General features: G+C 38.6%; 1 protein-coding gene across 3 annotated transcripts in view; it reads left to right on the forward strand.

The window, feature by feature from the left end:
- BAZ1A (bromodomain adjacent to zinc finger domain 1A) overlaps window positions 1–17,268 on the forward strand; it is a 66,579-nt gene that overhangs the window by 11,518 nt on the left and 37,793 nt on the right. For all 3 annotated transcript variants that reach the window (XM_069783997.1, XM_069783998.1, XM_069783996.1), the window contains 3 exons: window positions 9,420–9,563; window positions 15,807–15,908; window positions 17,139–17,226. In XM_069783997.1, coding sequence (XP_069640098.1) covers window positions 9,420–9,563; window positions 15,807–15,908; window positions 17,139–17,226 — 334 coding nt within the window. The remainder of the gene's footprint in view (window positions 1–9,419; window positions 9,564–15,806; window positions 15,909–17,138; window positions 17,227–17,268) is intronic.

Raw genomic sequence — 17,268 nt, forward strand, 5'->3', positions numbered from 1 at the left:
AAATAAATGGGAGGGAACACAAACACTAGAAGGGTTAGCATTTTGGCTTAATATAAATGTTTTTTTCTTGAACATATGAAGTAGTCTACAGTACTATACGCAAGGACAGGTGATCTAGAAAGAGTAAGAGGACAAGTGCTTTGTGCAGAGGTTAGGCAAAAGAAGATTTTTTTTTTTTTTTTTTTTTTGAGACCGATGGTTCTTGTATCCAACCCGTGTGTTCTTCTTGTTGCAGAATCTGATGCCCCATTGCTTTTTCTGGTCTTGCGTCCCTATCAGGCTCTTCTGGTTTCCAGCCTTTTGTAGTGCTGCTCAGTTTTGAATTTGGCTGCTTCTGCCTTGTTGCTGAAGTCTGGTAGGAGGAACTCAGAGAGTTTGGGAGATATTCTGTCTTCCTGTTGTTTTGGTATGTCTGGTGTCTTAACAGCCCTTATCAACCAGAAAGACATTGTGGAGAAAGCCCCCCAATGCTATGATGTGGCTTGTTCAGGCAGTCTCTGAAAATGATGCGTGCAATTTGGTAATCTAGTAGAAGCCACAAGGACATAATTCTGCTTTCTCTTTAACTTTAAGATGATGTATTGATTAAAAATTGCCAGCTTTTTTTGGCTTGTATGTGTCCAGCTTTTCTGGCCAAACTGGGGCTGTCTTTTCTCCAAAGTGGCAGCTGTGCTATGCTTTAAAACATGAGGTGCTTGGATTCCCAGTTAAAGAATTGTAGGAGTTGTGTAACAATGTTTTCCTAGTACTGCCTTCATAAAAGACAAAATTATTATTTGAAACGTTGGTCAGAAACATCATATAATATAGACAGAAAACTTAATCTCAAATTAAGTTCTGAGTTGCCAAGGAATTGAAAACAGCTGACACTATTAGTACTGTTATTTAGAATGTAAAATTGCTGTTTATGGAAAGTAATTTATTGAAAAAGGCATGGAAATTATTTGAGATTTTGTTGGGAGAGGGGAATTACAGCAGTATTTCATGTTAACCATCATCAGTTAAGATATAAAATAAGCAGCTAACGTTTTAGATCACACTTCATTGAAGCAGAGGAAAAATGTTGACCGCATCACTGGAATTGCTTCCTATGTTTGCGCTTCAGAACTGAAAGTTTAAGACCCATAACGTACTAGTTGGCCTTTTGTTTTTCTGTAAGGACTGGCATCTCCTGCAGTAACCTGTCCAGTTGTTGGTGTCCTAGTACTGTGTTGTAATATTGGTACTTGAAACCTGTGAAATTGATTTTCAACATCTTGGCATCTAAACTCAGTTAACTGAAAGTTGGGACTATGTGGTGTGGAAGGCCTACCTGAAGTAACCTCAGTGAACGGCTCAGACACACCAAATAAAACCTGCAACAGCCTCACTCACTCAGCTGTAGGACCTATTCTTTTCTGCTTGAGGTCAGCAGTGTGCTTATTTTTTTAAATTATTTTAATTTGTTGGAGGAAAACTAGATTTAAAGCATGTGTAAACAACCAGTTCTGGTTTAATCAGTGTTCTGAGTCTGGGTGCTATCACAAGAAATAATGGCTGTCTTTATTGGGGTATACAAATGAGCAGTGTGATAATTAGTTAATTAATCTATAAGCTTGCAGTCTGACTTGAGCAGTGAAGAGATCTGAGGTTTTAGGTTGGACGACTCTACTAGCTCTTCAGCTCCCCCTCTTCCGCCCTTAAAAATAGCTTATGTGATGATACCTTCCCTTCCCTGTAGAGGCTGGGGGACAACCAATTGCTGTCCATCAATTAGTATGGAACTTAAAAAGTCAACCACCTGCAGACTAAAATAGGTTGCTTAAAGGTAGTGTATAAGAAAGAAGAAATCACAGAACGTGGCAGATATAAAAAAGGAATATCTTTTTTCATTGAATTTGACCACTAGATGACACCACTGCAAAAGAATACTTGCCTAATGTCTGTGAGCAAGGAGCACCAGAATGCTTTAAGAAAATGTAGTGTTCTTAAAATGAATCTACTTACAGAAGTAGTAGACAAAGTTCTCTGTTAGGAAGATTGCTGCATCTGGTCATACATTACATAGAGGTTAAGATCCTTTCTCTGCTCTGAATGATCTGATGTTGACCATTGCCAAGCTGTAGGAAATGTAGATAATCACAGAGCAACCTTGTCTGTAAGTGAAACTTCTTTTTTTAACTCATCAATTGTTTGGCTGGTGTCCCAGTGCTTTAGGACTGTCCATAGTGGATTAACCACTGCATTAGGCCAATTAAAAGATTTGCATACTGTTTTCATCTCTAAGTCTTAACTGGGGCACAGAAAGCATGTTGCTGGTCATGACTATGCCTAGCTGATACGGAGTTAGGATGGTAGAAGATAATCGAAGATAATCCTTGTAAAAGATAAGGTTATAGCTAATTTTCCAACTTTTTCAGTCCAACTGGCAACAAGGTATTACTTGCTTTTATATATATATATATATATATAGTTGTCTTCTGAGCACTAGGATAAGTTAATATAAGACCACTACATAGTAAAAGGCAAAGTGTCTTCCATGTTTAGATTCTAACAAGTTACAGTGAATTTAAATTATTTTCTAGTCCACCAACAAATTTTCTCCTTTGACATGTAGACTTCAAAGCTGACTGGATGTAGAGGCACAGGAGCTAATGTCTACAGAATCAGAAAGTTACAATGTGTTTTTGTAGTGGTAGGGCTTAAGCATAAGTTCCTACATACAAAGTTTCCTACTTTATTTTGAAAGGTGAACTTGCATTCCAGTAGCAAAGTTAGTGTGGTGCTTATGAAACAGCATAGCTGACAGTACTGGAGAGCAGCTTACCTATTCATAGAGCAAGTACAGTTTGCATTATTCCAGCATTACTGTTTAAAGATCAGTCAACTCCTAGCCCTGGAAAAATCATGTTTAAGGAATTCACTTTCCACTGCCCTTAAGTCCTTTGGGATATAAATATATTTGTATTTGTTGACTAATAAATATATTTGTATTTGACTAATGGAAGCTATGAGATGATGATATCTGGGGGAGAACCTGCAACTCCTTTCTTATAGATTGTTGAACAGCTGTTACAACTATTTTTGGGTGCTGCCAATCTCTGTTAGCTCTCATTTCTGTGCACACTCTCTACTTTTATAGTTATAAATTTAAAGACATGGGGTTTGATTTGTTTGTTTTATGACTTCTGGGTTTTTTTTTTTAATCAGTATGTCATGGTTTAACCCCAGCCAGCAACTAAGCACCATGCAGCTGCTCACTCACTCCCTGCCACCTAGTGGGATGGGGGAGAGAATCAGGGGAAAAAAAGTAAAACTCGTGGGTTGAGATAAGAGCAGTTTAATAGGACAGAAAAGAAGAAAATAATAAAGATAATAATAACAATAATAAAATTACAATAATAACAATAAAAGAATTTGAATATACAAACCAAGTGACGCACAATGCAATTGCTCACCGCTTGCCGAACGATGTCCAGTTAGTTCCTGAGCGGCGACCTGCTCCACCCCAGTCAAGTCCCCCCAGTTTGTTATATACTGGGCATGACATCACATGGTATGGAATATCCCTTTGACCAGTTTGGGTCAGCTGTCCTGGCTGTGTCCCCTCCCAACTTCTTGTGCCCCTCCAGCCTTCTTGCTGGCTGGGCATGAGAAGCTGAAAAATCCTTGACTTAGTCTAAACACTACTTAGCAACAACTGAAAACATCAGTGTGTTATCAACATTCTTCTCATACTGAACTCAAAACATAACACTGTACCAGCTACTAGGAAGAAAGTTAACTCTATCCCAGCCGAAACCAGGACACAGTACAATACTATGAAATGAAGGCTGGGCAGTCAAAAGGATGCATATACTCGTGTTACTATTAGGGCTGTCCTAATTCCACAGGAGACAGCTGATGCAGCTACTGTGTATATAGGGTTCTCTTGTCCTAAGCAAAAACATGCTTCTTACTAGTTTCTTTGAAGCATACAATCTTACCTATAACCTGACAGACAAATGAAGATGCTAAAATTCAAAACCAGCACCTCTTACTGTACTTCAGGAAGCCATTATGTGCATAAAACTTGTCTCTTTGTTGTGTGCCTTTGTTTTGTGTGTGCATTAAACTGTACCAGTTAGCTTAGTAAAAGATGTCACTTATTCCTTCAGATCTTGTCTTGCTTTTATCTCTCTAATTACTTTCAAGTGTATGAGAACTGTTAGGACAAGGATATGAGTTACTGCACTTATCTGACATTTACTACTTAAAAACTTACTAAAAGCTGACAAAACAGAATGAGGCTATAGCTTTTTGGTGGTGCTTGGTACTTGCTACTATAGCTTCTTGTATTACTCTTTGGGTTTTTTGTATTCAACTAACTTTACATACTGTTAGAAAAGGTGTGCTTTTTTAATTTTGGCATTTGAAAAACTTTTCTCTCATTTGGGTGTCTGTTTTAAAAAGTGAATTTTCTTTTGCTTCTGACTCACTGATGATTGTTTTCTTTATGTTAAAAGTTGGCCTCAAAGTTTTGCAATATTCCCCCACTGCCCCATTTGAAGCAGGCTTCTGCATCTAAGGGGTGGTTTTTGTCTGCTTATTGTAAAGCATACAGAGGCACGTTTGCAACTCACCTGGGCCTTCAAGGGATCTTGTTTTTTGGCTTGAAATGAGGACACAGCAGTGTGCCAGACTATTATTTCTATCACAGTAGTTAGTGCAAGCTAGATTAAAAGCTGTTGTGCAGAATGGTCAATTGACGGGCAGTGAGAAGTGGTCTCTCCTCTCACAGCTTATAACTCTAGCCTTGGTTGGATGTGAAGGCCTACTTGGCATTTGGAAAGGACTCCTTTGAGTAAGTGAAAGTGCTGGTAATTGTAGGGTCAAGGTTTCTGCTTGACATCCTGTGATGGCTGTTTTTGGCCCGTTACATAGTGGAGTGCAGCTTCTCTTTCTCCTAAAATTGTGGTGTTCTACTGCTTCATCCGAGGTAGATGGAGATACCTGCTTGTCCCACAGCTCATAATAACTTGTGTACGTGCCTTTGAGTTGTTGAGCTGAATGAAAGAGAAATCTGGCAAGTTATATTTACCCTTTGTTCTGGGTTTTCCCGAATCACTCTTATCTTGGACTACTGGTGAGTCTGAAGCCTGTACCATGTCTTACCCAACTACCTTGTTAGGTGTGTGGTTTCCCTGGAACAGACTTTCCTACTATCCCAGTGTTGACTTGCCTAGATGTCACTTTTCAGTTAGCAAGGATAAACTACAGAAATCACAGAACTACTCAAGAAATTACAGTGTCTCAGGGCCTCTAAATGCGGGAGGTCTGCTCCTCCTTCCTCCTCTGCTTTTGTCTGTGGCCGATATTTGCCTCTTGTACATGCTCTAGTTCTCATCAGATCCTTCAAGCAGCTCATCCGACACAAATGTACCCGGCTTTTCCTGTTGGGTTATTTTTTTGGGAGGTGGGATTGTCAGGTAGTTGAATTCAATTTAATGGCAATCAATAAATGATACTGAGTGCCAGAGCTACAAAAAGCAAGCACCGCACCAGGTATGTGGCTGGAAGGAGGAATGGCAAGGGAAGATTTCCCCCTTTGGTGGTCTTAAACTGTTTAGTCCTCTCTGCATCTTGTGGAGCAGCAGCCTGAGGCTGCAAGTGCAGTTTGCTTTGGTACACCTTTAGCCTGCCGTTTCCTTACCGTTCTTCTGGGAGTGACAAGGTTCAGTCTGACCTTGCAGTTTTCTGCTAGTTGTGTTAGGCTGCTCTTCAAAGTACAACCCAGATTTGTTCTCCTTGACTGATGGAGTTGGGTTTCTGGAGAAACTGTGTCCTGTGCCATAGCCTCCACTCAGTGTCTCTTGTTCTTAGGCTGCTGGAGTCAGTTATGTTCTTTCACCTGTGCAGCTGACCAGCCCTACCAAAAATTCATGGAAATCAATGGAAGATCTGTTTTTTTTAATTTGAGAGAGAAGATGCGCAGTGGTGTTTTGAAAAATTACATTGGTGATACCTCCTTTGTCTTCATGTTTAAAACTTTTGGGTTCCTGTGGTGTTCTTCTCTGTCTTCAACACCCCCCCACCCCCCTTATTTAATCAAATTCTATAGGCCAAGAACTTCTTGGAATCTTTCCTATAACATAAGAGACCTCAAAGAGCTTGGTTTCTGAGCGTAGCAAAAAACAAAGCTGTGAGCATAAAGGCGATCCTTGGGACAGGTCAGGGGACTGGTACCCTGTTGTTGATAGCAGTCTGTAGTGCAGAAAGAGGTATGCAAAACTGTTTGAGTATAGGGTAATCCTTTTGCAGGTTTACTGTTCTAGCTTTTGGCTGTCAGTGTCTGAGCTAGAGTTGCTGGGACTATTGTGCAAATGTTCACGATGGCTCTATTCTCAAGTTATCCTTTTCTGAATACCTTTGGCATTCACTTAGTGTGGCTGTAAGCTTTTTCACAGTATTTATTGTTATTTGATGAAAGTGCTTCCTGACTGAGGGGGATATTAGGGTACGTATTATTTATTTAATGCTGCTGTCTTTTTAGATTGAGGCGCCCCAGTTCTTATTTTATGGGAAATAGTGAGTAAGGATGGTTTGACTTTGACATAAGCTCTTCAAAGATTTTTAAGGTATCCCTTTTAGAAAGCATTTCAAGTGGTATGCTTTGAGTGTCTTGCTTCAGCTTTCTGCTGTGCTGTTTTATGTGCCTTATATCATAAGACAAGAGTTGTAATAAGTGATCTCATGGAATGATTAGGTTACTAAGAGCAGACCTTTGTTTGCACTAGAAGCAGAGTGTCTTTGCCTCTCTTAGCCCAGGGAATTGGCTTCTACTAGCTGTGACTTGACTGTAGTGAGGCTAAAAAAAGTCTTCATTCATAGATTATTATTTCTTTACGCCAGAAGGAACAGTTGCATCACTTTCTTTAATCTCCTGTGTATCAGTAACCATTAAATTTCATTGGATTATGCTTTTATTGAGCCAGGTAATGTGTGTTTCACTTGATTCCTTCCCCAAAGATTTCTGGTAATGATTTGAATGAAGGCACAGAGGATGGAGAATCACTTGCTTTCTGTGATAGCTTATTCTATTAGCGATTCTCCCTGTTTAATAATAAAAAGATTTAAAAAAAAAGGTAGCTGTATTGGGGATTTTACTACTTACTGAATCAAGTGTATAGAATATATAATCTCCATCCTTACAGAAGGAGATGTGATACCCTGTAAATTACAGGGCTGTCTGATAGATAAGCAGGTAAAATACTCGGTGACTAAATATTCAAGTCTTTTTGTCCAGGAGGATTGATTCGTGTGTGTCTGTTGTAGCCTCTTTGTCCTTTCATGGCATTGGGTAGAGTAGGTTGCGATTTAGCTTTCATGTGGCGGTTTTACTGTGATTGCAAATTTAGTGTGTATGTGCTCCCTCTAGTGGTCTTCAAGTAGTAAACAAATTGGAAAAAGTGTCAGTAGCCTTAAGCATTGGTGCTTTTGATTATTTTCCGTTAGAGATTAGTTTAAAAGTGTTTTTAAATTGAATTTATAAAATGTATTTCCTAGAGAGTTAAGCTGAAACAAAAATAATTCTACTAAGAAGTCTTTTTTTTAGCTGGTGATCTTTGTTGGATTTAAAAAAACAGTCTAATAATACACATTCTGCCATGCAGCCAGCTCCATATCATTTAGTATGAAGGGCAGGCTGTGATGTTCCGAATACTGGAAAACCAAGATACTGTAATGATAGACTTTTCTCTTAGGACTCGGCTGGAGTCTGGTGCTGGGCCAGACCTTAATAAGGCTTGTTGTACTTGGACTTATTTTGTGAACAGCCACTGGGCTCTGTCTCCATTACATACTTGGGTGCTCTTGGTTCTTTACAGAGAGCCTGTTTAGATTTGCACAGTTAATTAGCTTGGGCTCCACTCACCATGAAAACGTGTCTTCCAGCCCCAGACCAGCCAGCTTTGGAAACGGGGCTGGCTGCATTGGAATGGCAGCGTGCCTGCGGTCAGGGAGTCCAGCAGACTCAGGCTGCCTCTGCATGCAGGCAGTTCTGGTGACCCTGTGGATAATTAATCATTGGTCATATTGTTGTCTTTAGGAATATATGTAAGGATGTTACTAGTTTTTTGGTCTCTCTCTCTCTCTCCTCTCTTTTTTTTTTTTTTTTTTTTTTTTAAACAACATACCTGTTGGAGCGTCCTGGAGCTCTCTCTCTGTTGGACAGAGGCTTGGGGAGGACAGCTACAGGCACTAACTGCGTTACTAGTCCTAGCTAAATTCACAAGCGAATATGACATAGGATACTTCAATGTTTTCAACTTCTCTCCCTCTGCCCCCCTCTTCCCCCTCCCCAATGTGTGCAGATTTTGGATAGTACTGTCTGCTTGCAGAAGGAGGTGTTTAAGAAATGTTTTGACATTTTCCTTTTTGCCAGTGTTCAGTTCAGATAGAAGAACACTTAGAATTTGTCTGTCATAGATTTGTTGGGTTTTTTGTTTGTTTGTTTTTAACTTAGGCATGATGCCACAGTAATTCAAGCCCTGTCCTTCATGTATTCTCTATTTTATTCATTTCAAGTGACTGTTTGTTGCTCAGAGAAGAGAATTATTATGTGTTCTTTCTCCTCCTACCCTTTGAGCTTTTAGTGGTAGTATGTGACAGCATCCATTGCCTGCAACAGTTAATTTTCATGAAGCAGACAAGGCTCTAGGAGGTTAAACTAAAAAATATGAACCGTGGAACTCCAGAAAGGGGTGAAAGTTAGTGGTTAAGAACCAGCTATAATACAGTTACACAGCATGAAGTGTTGATTAATTATACTTTTTAATATGTAGTTAATTCTGCCTTTTATAACTAGCATTCAGGATGGCAAAGGGATAGACTTGTTTTGTCAATTGTGTGCATGCCAGATGGAGCCTTAATATGTGTCAGCAGATAAATGGGCCATTATTAAGATTAGATGCATAATGATCATTTCAGCCTTGTTTATTTAGGTCATCGACAGTGGTAGATGATGATCTCTTTTATAAGCAAAAATACTTTGGGATCTGAAAATCTTTTGCTTTTCTTAGACTGCTATCAAAATAAATGTAAAAGGTTTGGTGTCTGGTTTTAAAGTAACACATTAAGTTAACTTTTTAGTTTACTTAAGTGAGAACTGAAACAAAAAAATTTACAACCACAAATAATTCTACCAGTGGCTTGATTTGTTGTCCTGAGTAGTGAAGCTGATAGCTGTGTAAGCAGATGAATTTGTTCATTTATTAGATGGAACTCATGAAATTAATAGCTTGCCTAGTATTTCAGTGCATGGATTTTAGGTATTTACTTATTTAATAGACAATACAATGTTGAGTTATATATGTATTCTTAAAATAACATCTGCTACAACTTTAGACTCCTTGCACTACTAAAAAACTTTGACAGTAATAAATATCTGTGTTTTGTTTCAGGTTGCAGTGTAAGATTTTGGAAGTCATAGCTCCAGCCCATCACAATGGAATGGCAAATGGCCATGCCAGCAGCGCTGATGCAGACACAATTGTCATCAGCGACAGTGACGACTCAGAAACGCACAATAGCTCTGCACAAAATGGGTAAATGATACTTTTACAGTATAAAGCATTTGGGCTGGGTGGAAATGAGACTAAAGCAGATGTGGCAGGGTCTGACCAAAACAAATTACTTGATCTCTATGGATTGTGAGCGTTCAGCCAGCTGAAGGTGACAAGCTGAATGTTCACAGGTGCCAGTTATGTTATGTGTAATCCACCAGAGAACTGTGCATTATGAGAAATGAAGTACCTACAGAATAATCATTGTTAATCTGTTTGGAATAACAGTGTTTCTGTTGAGGGATGGTGGAAGAGCCATGTATCCCTATCACCAGTCCTCTCTGTGTTGCAAAACCTGTGCTGCTATAGCTTGGAAAATGCAGTCATGTTCTGCATTTCTACAGTCTGGTACTACTTAGGATGATGTATTACTTCACTTCCATCATAGGGCTCAGAGTTGAGAATGCCTTATCATAAGAGGACATGCTCTTACTGGAACTTTCTGAAAAGTGTTTCCGGAGACTTAGTATGTTTGCATCCAAAAATATAAAAATGTACAAAGCTTTCTTCATTATGCATGTGTCCATATAAATATATACTGTTGTATTTAATGGATTTGATTATGATTTTAGGTGCAGTGAAACAGCATATGTCTTGTCTTAAGGAACTGCCTCTAGGCTGGAGTAGCTTAGTAACATTGAATAAGAGAGCTTCCTGGCTATAATTCTGGTGTTTAATTTGGAGTATCCCTTTACTGACCAGTAATTGAGCTTATATATGCAGCTTATCCTAGCAGTATAATGAGAAGACAGATTTCTGTGCTTCACAAGCACAATGTTGATGAAAGAAGAGGGTTTGAAGTGGGTCTGTATCTTGTATCGAGCAACATACAGGCTTTACATGAACTGTCATTGACTTTGAGATGTCATGTGGATGTAGAAGTTATTCTCATTAATTGCTGCATGAGGACTTCCATGTTCTGACATGCCTTGAATAAGAAGGGTGGTGCTCCTCACTTGGCTAAGAAAATAACATGGGATAAATAATTTTTAAAATTCTCTGCTGTCTCTTGAAGGCAGTGACCAAGTTGTTCATGAAGAGGTCCTACATCTTTGAGAAAATACATGCATTTTCTGTGTTCCACAAGGCATATGGCATTTGAAAGGAGGTTATTATTGGAATTATGCAAGCGTGCACAGAGCTGACTGTAGGATTGATCCCTTTATATTGCTGTCACTTCCACGCACGCAGAGCTGGTAGTAAGACTGAGTCTTACACTCCCAGTCTGTGGTTCTCCCCAGCAGATTACTTATTTTGACAATGCAGAGAAGGGAGGGAAAATAATTTATTTCTCTTAGAAACAGAAATCTTATGAGAATATACAAATTTTTGAAGCACTGTTCTGTGGCATACCTCACAAACATTTATGCTACAAGCTTAATTTGCAAACCTCTTATGGAGGAGGTAAATTGCAGTTTACTTCCAGTAAATGCTTACTGGAAGTTTTAAGTGAGCCTTTTTATAACAAATGCAAGAATGTAATAATGCTTCAGTTAGTTTCTGGGTATATGCAAACTCAGAAAGTATTATTTACTGTACCTGTAAAACCTATCTGAAAGTAGAGCATTGTTGTCAGTTTTTGTATATTGGCATCTAAGATTCTTCATACCCTTACTCATAACAATAAGAAATCCCACTGACATCATTTTGCAGACCTAATCCTTCAGGGAGTATGTTTTGCTGTTTATGGAGAAACTTGGATGTGGAAAGTATGGATGTTATTTGCCTTGGGACCAATGTCAAGTTGATATGCGCAGAACCACAGTTCTGCCTCCGTCTGCACACAGATCTCCAGGTTTTGAGACCCAGCCTCCGTGCAAAGCTGCAGTACCGTTAAACAATGGTACAGCAGATGCTCCGTGTGTTTGTGCGAGAGGGGGAGGGGAGCACAGCACAGATTGATGGGCCATCTGCAAATATTTTTCCTAAAGAATCTGTAAGGCTAGAGAATCTTAACTGAAAATAGATGTCATTAGAGATCCCAACCTTTCTCTGACCCTGCTTCTGTCTGTGTGGGGCAGAAATAGCCACATGTTCTGTACGAGTGTTCCTGCTGACCTTTTTTATTGTGTTCTGCAGTAAAAGCTGAGGTTGTACAGGGAGAAAGAGGCCAGGACGCCTTTGCCCCTGCACTCCCTCAGAAAAACAGGCTGCCGTGTAAGGCCTGGGTTACAAAGGTAGCAATCTTCTGAGATCTTAAACTGTTGATACTATGCCCTGGGACCCTCTAGTACTGTAGAATAGTGATCATCACAGAATAGCAGCATTCATACCTTAAACTGCTAGACTTAGGGGTAAGGTTGAACTCTTGCATTCACTTTAGCACTCAGCAGCAGTCCAGAGATTGAGGGGCTTGTGCTGCCAAATACTTACAATACTAGCTGCAGCTTAATTCATGGCATTCCTCCTGCCAGGGCTATGAATAATGTGAACCATCAACCATATCAGAAATACTAGAAGAAAATTCCTTCTTGGCTTGCTGGCTGGTTCGTGGCAGAAATTTGGATGTTTATTCAATTTGAAGTGAAGTATCATCTTTATTTTGGGGAAGCGTTAATTGTTTCTGCAAATTTTGGGATGCAACCAGAGGTAACAAAGTTTTTTGAAAGAATGCCAGTGGAAGTTTACATCCAGATTTTTTTGCCATCTTCAACCTAGTTTTCCGCCTCTACTTGGAGAAGCAATTATGAACAGGATATGTCAAAAGGTGCAGCCATAGCTTCTCATTACAGCTATACAATGTCTTCAGTAGAACAAATCTTTCCTAATTTTTCTTATTTTTCCTCTTTTCTTTCTTCCTCTCTCATCCTTCCATCCCTTGAATCTACTAATAATGATGGTAGGTCTTAGTCGTCTTTGTATTGTAAGGAAAGACCAAAGTACTGGATCAAAGGCAGCTTAAGACCTTCACCAAAATGTTCAAAGTCAGGATTTTGTTGTGAAGTGCTGTTGTCTTGTCCCTAGAGCAGTATAACTCCTTGTTGAAGTTTTGGTCAGATTCCAGAAAATATTTGCCGTTCCAAATGGGCAATTGTAATTGCTCAGTATAGAGTAGCTTGTCAGTGGCAACCTTCAAATGTGTGCAGAGGCCAGCTTTTCTACCAGGATGAATATACTGATGGGTTACCTCTGTGTAAGGCTTGCACTGGAGCATAAGGAGACCATAAATGATTGTGTTACTTGGCTAGCATTCTTCAAGGGACGTTTTTCTGTTCCCACACTTAATCAAAGACAAGCAGAAAAGCCACTGTCTCTTTTTGGAAAAGCAGGACAGCATTCATTTTAGGTACACTCCTGATGCTCTAACCCTCAATATTTTCTGTGCAATTTTTCTAGTTCAATGATACTGCAAGATATAGGTAGCTTCAGCAGGACTCGGACCAGATAGTATAGATAGTCATGTCCTGGACAAGGTAACTCAGAAGAACAAGATCTCAGAACTTTCTTGGTAAAGCTACCTTAAGACCATGCTGTCTGAATATAGTACAGCAGAACTGTAAGCAGAAATTTATATCCAGGTCATGTGGTCACCGTGCCAAAGTAACTGAAGGGCTGGTGAGATTATTATCTGTCAGTGGTTCAGAATAACCTCATTCAAAAAACGCAAGACTCTGCCAGGTGTCAGGCATGTTTACTTGAGTGCAAGAGAAACTAGTACAATATGGGTAAGTCAGTTCCAGATTTCTCCTAGTAAGTTACAAGATATTCTGTATTCTATTCTCTGGATCTGGTGGTCTCTCAGAGCTGTCCTGTGAAGACTTGCTGTAGGGGATCTCTGCTACAAAATGGGTCTAACATTTGCTAACTCTTACGTGTTTTATAGAATGGTTTATAAAGTAAAATATAACAAAAAAAAATTATTATTACTTCTATGCCAAAGCGACTAGATAATCTGTATAATTTTTAAAGCTTTCTACATGTACTGAATGACCTTTTTCTTCCTCTTTTGCACTAAACAAAATTTTTACTTTAAATTTGGTTTTATGGAGGAATAAGTTAACTTCTTAGGATAATCATTGGAAACTGAGAGACTAAGCAGAAAAAACTTAGTGTGTTTGGAAATTAGGTTGGGGCTATTATGTGTGATCCACTAAAGGTGAGAGAAGGACTAACTCAAACTAAAAAGTAAAGGTTAACAATACAAGAGTTAACCATTTGATTATTCTTTGGGCCCTGCTTTTGATTACAGACAGTATTGGAGCTTAGAATCTATTAAAAATGTATAAATAAGCTAATATACTTTTGGTATGACATTGGCACTCTGCCTTTTGTTTTGTATCTGAACACTAATGTGTTTTGGGTCCTGTAGCTTGTTAGACTAAAGGGCTGGAAATGCAGGGGTGTATGGTGAGGGAACAAGTTTATACTTGATCCTATGCAGAAATTCCTAGCAACAGCCTTCATTACTTTAGCTTTCTTATCTGGAGACCGAAGATGATGATGGAAGACCAAGTCACGGTATGACCAAAATACTAACCCTCTTTTAACAAACTTAAAATTATAGACAGAGATGTTAAAATCTTGCCAGTGGGTATACTGCATTGCTATGTTTATACAGTTTATCACTGTTTTGCTAATATGACTATCAGGGTGTTTTGTGTTTTTTGGGTTTTTTTTTTTATTTTCTTAGATTGGGGATGGTCTGAGTGACTCAGCTTGAGACTTTAACTTGGATAGCATCATGCAAGGCAGACCGTGTATGTCATAATGCTTACCTGTAGGTCCAGCAGACACGTTGCTGTTTCCAAGTCTAAATCTTCTTTTCTGTCCTTTCACTTGTTTTTAACTGTGTTGATCATTTAATCATTGTAAACTATTTTTCTCCAGAAATTTGCAAATTATTCTCATCTAAAATGACACCAAGTGTGGATAAGTACTGTTTCTTTTACACTTCATTTGTATGAATTAATGTATTTATTATTAGGCATCTGAATGTTGCATTTCTTTGGACTTCTGTTTCAGAGTTAGTGGTAGGGGGAAAGAGGAATTGGAGCAAATTTCATACTCAAAAACCTTGCAAAGTACAGTTCACTACATATTGTGTGTGCTCTTCATAGGGGTAAAGAATAGCAAGTGGTATATTGATTTATTTTGTTTTGTCAAAGACTCCACCTTCAAGCATTTTGTAAATGCCAGAAGGACTGACAATGATGATGAAATGCATAGCTGTAAATCTCCTAGTTCATCCATGTAATTTCTTTACCTTCCCTTACTGATGAAATAAGACGATGGTTGGATTCTTCCTGATAAAGCAGTATGACTTCTGATGACAAATTACCACCCTAGGAGAATTTAGTTCTGTTGTTCAATAGCAAAATGCAACATTATTTAAAGCAAATCTCAGTAGTTTAACTCTGTTCATGAAGTCTGTCCATAAATACACCACACTATTTAAAGTATGTTGTCTATGGCAAAACCCCTCCCTTTGTTTTTTAAAGGAATTTTTGTTTTGGTAGCACACCAGACCTGGGTGGTTACTCTCCTAGGAAGAGGTGTTAAGAGAACAGTGAAGTTATGTTAAAAATGAAGAAATATTTTCCATGGGGGAAAAAAATCTAGTTCTCTGTAGCTGATAGCTGTAAAAGGGAAGTACACTTTGGGGGAAAAAAAATGTAGCTTGATAAGCATTTATTTTAAAGTGTAGATGCATTGCCTTATGATTCCTGCTATTTTCAGAACATTGTTGGTGAGTGTGTTTTTTCTAAATTGATATTTCAGAAAAATATTTTACCTATTTTTTATTCGAGACGTGATCTGTAGCTCTATGGGTACTATTTTTATTCATTTTATATAACTCTGTCTTTTGGACTCCTTCCTCATCATCTTTTTCTCCTTTTTCCTGCCTTTCTGTTGCCATCATGAGTACTGAGAGTATTAAGGAGACGATTTTTTGAGGGATAGGGATGTATTATTACTTGTTTTCCTCTTTGCTCTTCCTTCCCTTCTCATCTTCCATCTCCCTGCTAAGAAAATGAACATTCCTGATCCCTTTTCCTGTTCCTTGCAGGAACTGGCTTTGATGCAGATCTAAATCTAGTGGCAAGAAAGTTGGCAGAAGTGAATAGGTCCTCTTTGGTACCAGTGGAAGTTACAGCCTGTGTTAAATATGGCTGGGTATTTTCAAGAGGTCCATTGTGTATGCATATAAATATATTAAATGTGTACAATACAAGACTGATGTTTTGTGATTGTAGTTAACATTTTAATTTTTTAAATTTATTTTAGGGAGAAGAAAGCCATAATTGATCCTTCTTTGTTCAAATACAAAGTCCAACCTATTAAAAAAGACCTATATGAAACTGTTATTGTTAAAGCATCTCAACTAAGGTAAAAATTAGTATATGAAAGTTAAAACTGTACTTTATAACTGAGTTGTGTAAGTCACTGTAAGATGTTTTTGATAGAAAATGGCATTTTAAATTAGTGTGTTAGAACTACTAGTTAGAGGCACTGTAACAAAATACTGTGTTTCACAGGCTTTCTGTAGCAAGGGTTCCAAGCTTCACTAGTATTAACACAGATACCCACTCCTTACAAGTCTCTGCTTTCGCTGGCACACAGATGAGACCTGCTGTTGCTTCTGATACCTGTGCCTACTGCTGTGACTGATGGAGTAGGTGAAACCTATTCTGTAATATTGATGAACTATTGGCATTGTGAGCTCTCTCTCTGTGTGGTAGCATTACTGGTTCGAAGTGTTGGAGCAGACACCGGCAATCAGACTGCCTTACTGCTTTAAAATAGAAAGCCACAGAGAGTTTTTGCTTCTTAAAGAACATGATTTTGTCTAGAATTTAGTTAAAACATTTTTCGTAGAGTAGATGGTGCATCAAAACTTTATAAACTGTATACTTTGAAAAAAAAAACTTCTGTAATTTCAAGTAATTTAGTTCCAGCATGGATCGAGGTTAGTTTTTTCATTAACTGCTCCTGTGTACTTGGTTTTCTTCTTGCCATGAAGTAGTGCGGGTTCCCTGGGATGCCAGGAAGCTTTTAGAGTGCACACTGTCCTATAGCGAGGAGTGCCACAGCCTGATCAAGCAGGGTGTGAATTCACTCCTCTCACTTGTTGGCTTGACACTTCTGTGCCTTACCTCCCTGTCTGAGAGGTGTGAATGCTGCTTTCCTGCTGTCCTTGTTTGTTTTCACCCTCATCTGAAACAACAGGACTTTAGCTTTATTTGGGGATTTTAAAAGGTACTGTGATAGAAAGGAATGTTAGGGGGATCTAGCAGGGATGAATAGACTGTGGAGTTTGCCTGTATGTGTGTATAAAAGGGGACATGCCAGGATCTTCAGGACAAAAATTACAGATGCATAAAACAACTGTTTAAGTATTACTTGGGTTTTGTTTTGTTCATAAGGAAATTCTTAACTGAATTGTGGTTGCAAAGAATGCCTGTTAGTTACAATAGTAAGGGTGTAATTTATAATTAAGAAAATGAGAAAAAAGGTCAATCATATTATCTGTTACGTGTTCTTGCACATATTGTCCGCTGTACTTAAACAGTAATTATAGGTCTTAGTTGCTAATGCTACCTTTCTTTCCTAATACAGCCGGAGGAAACATCTCTTTTCTCGTGATAGACTTAAACTTTTTCTGAAACAACACTGTGAACCGCATGATGGAGTCATTAAAACTAAGGTAAATAAGAAGGAATAATTTGTGGGATAAAATATTGACCTA

Source organism: Haliaeetus albicilla, chromosome 5, assembly GCF_947461875.1.
Source record: "Haliaeetus albicilla chromosome 5, bHalAlb1.1, whole genome shotgun sequence".
NCBI classification, from domain to species: domain Eukaryota; kingdom Metazoa; phylum Chordata; class Aves; order Accipitriformes; family Accipitridae; genus Haliaeetus; species Haliaeetus albicilla.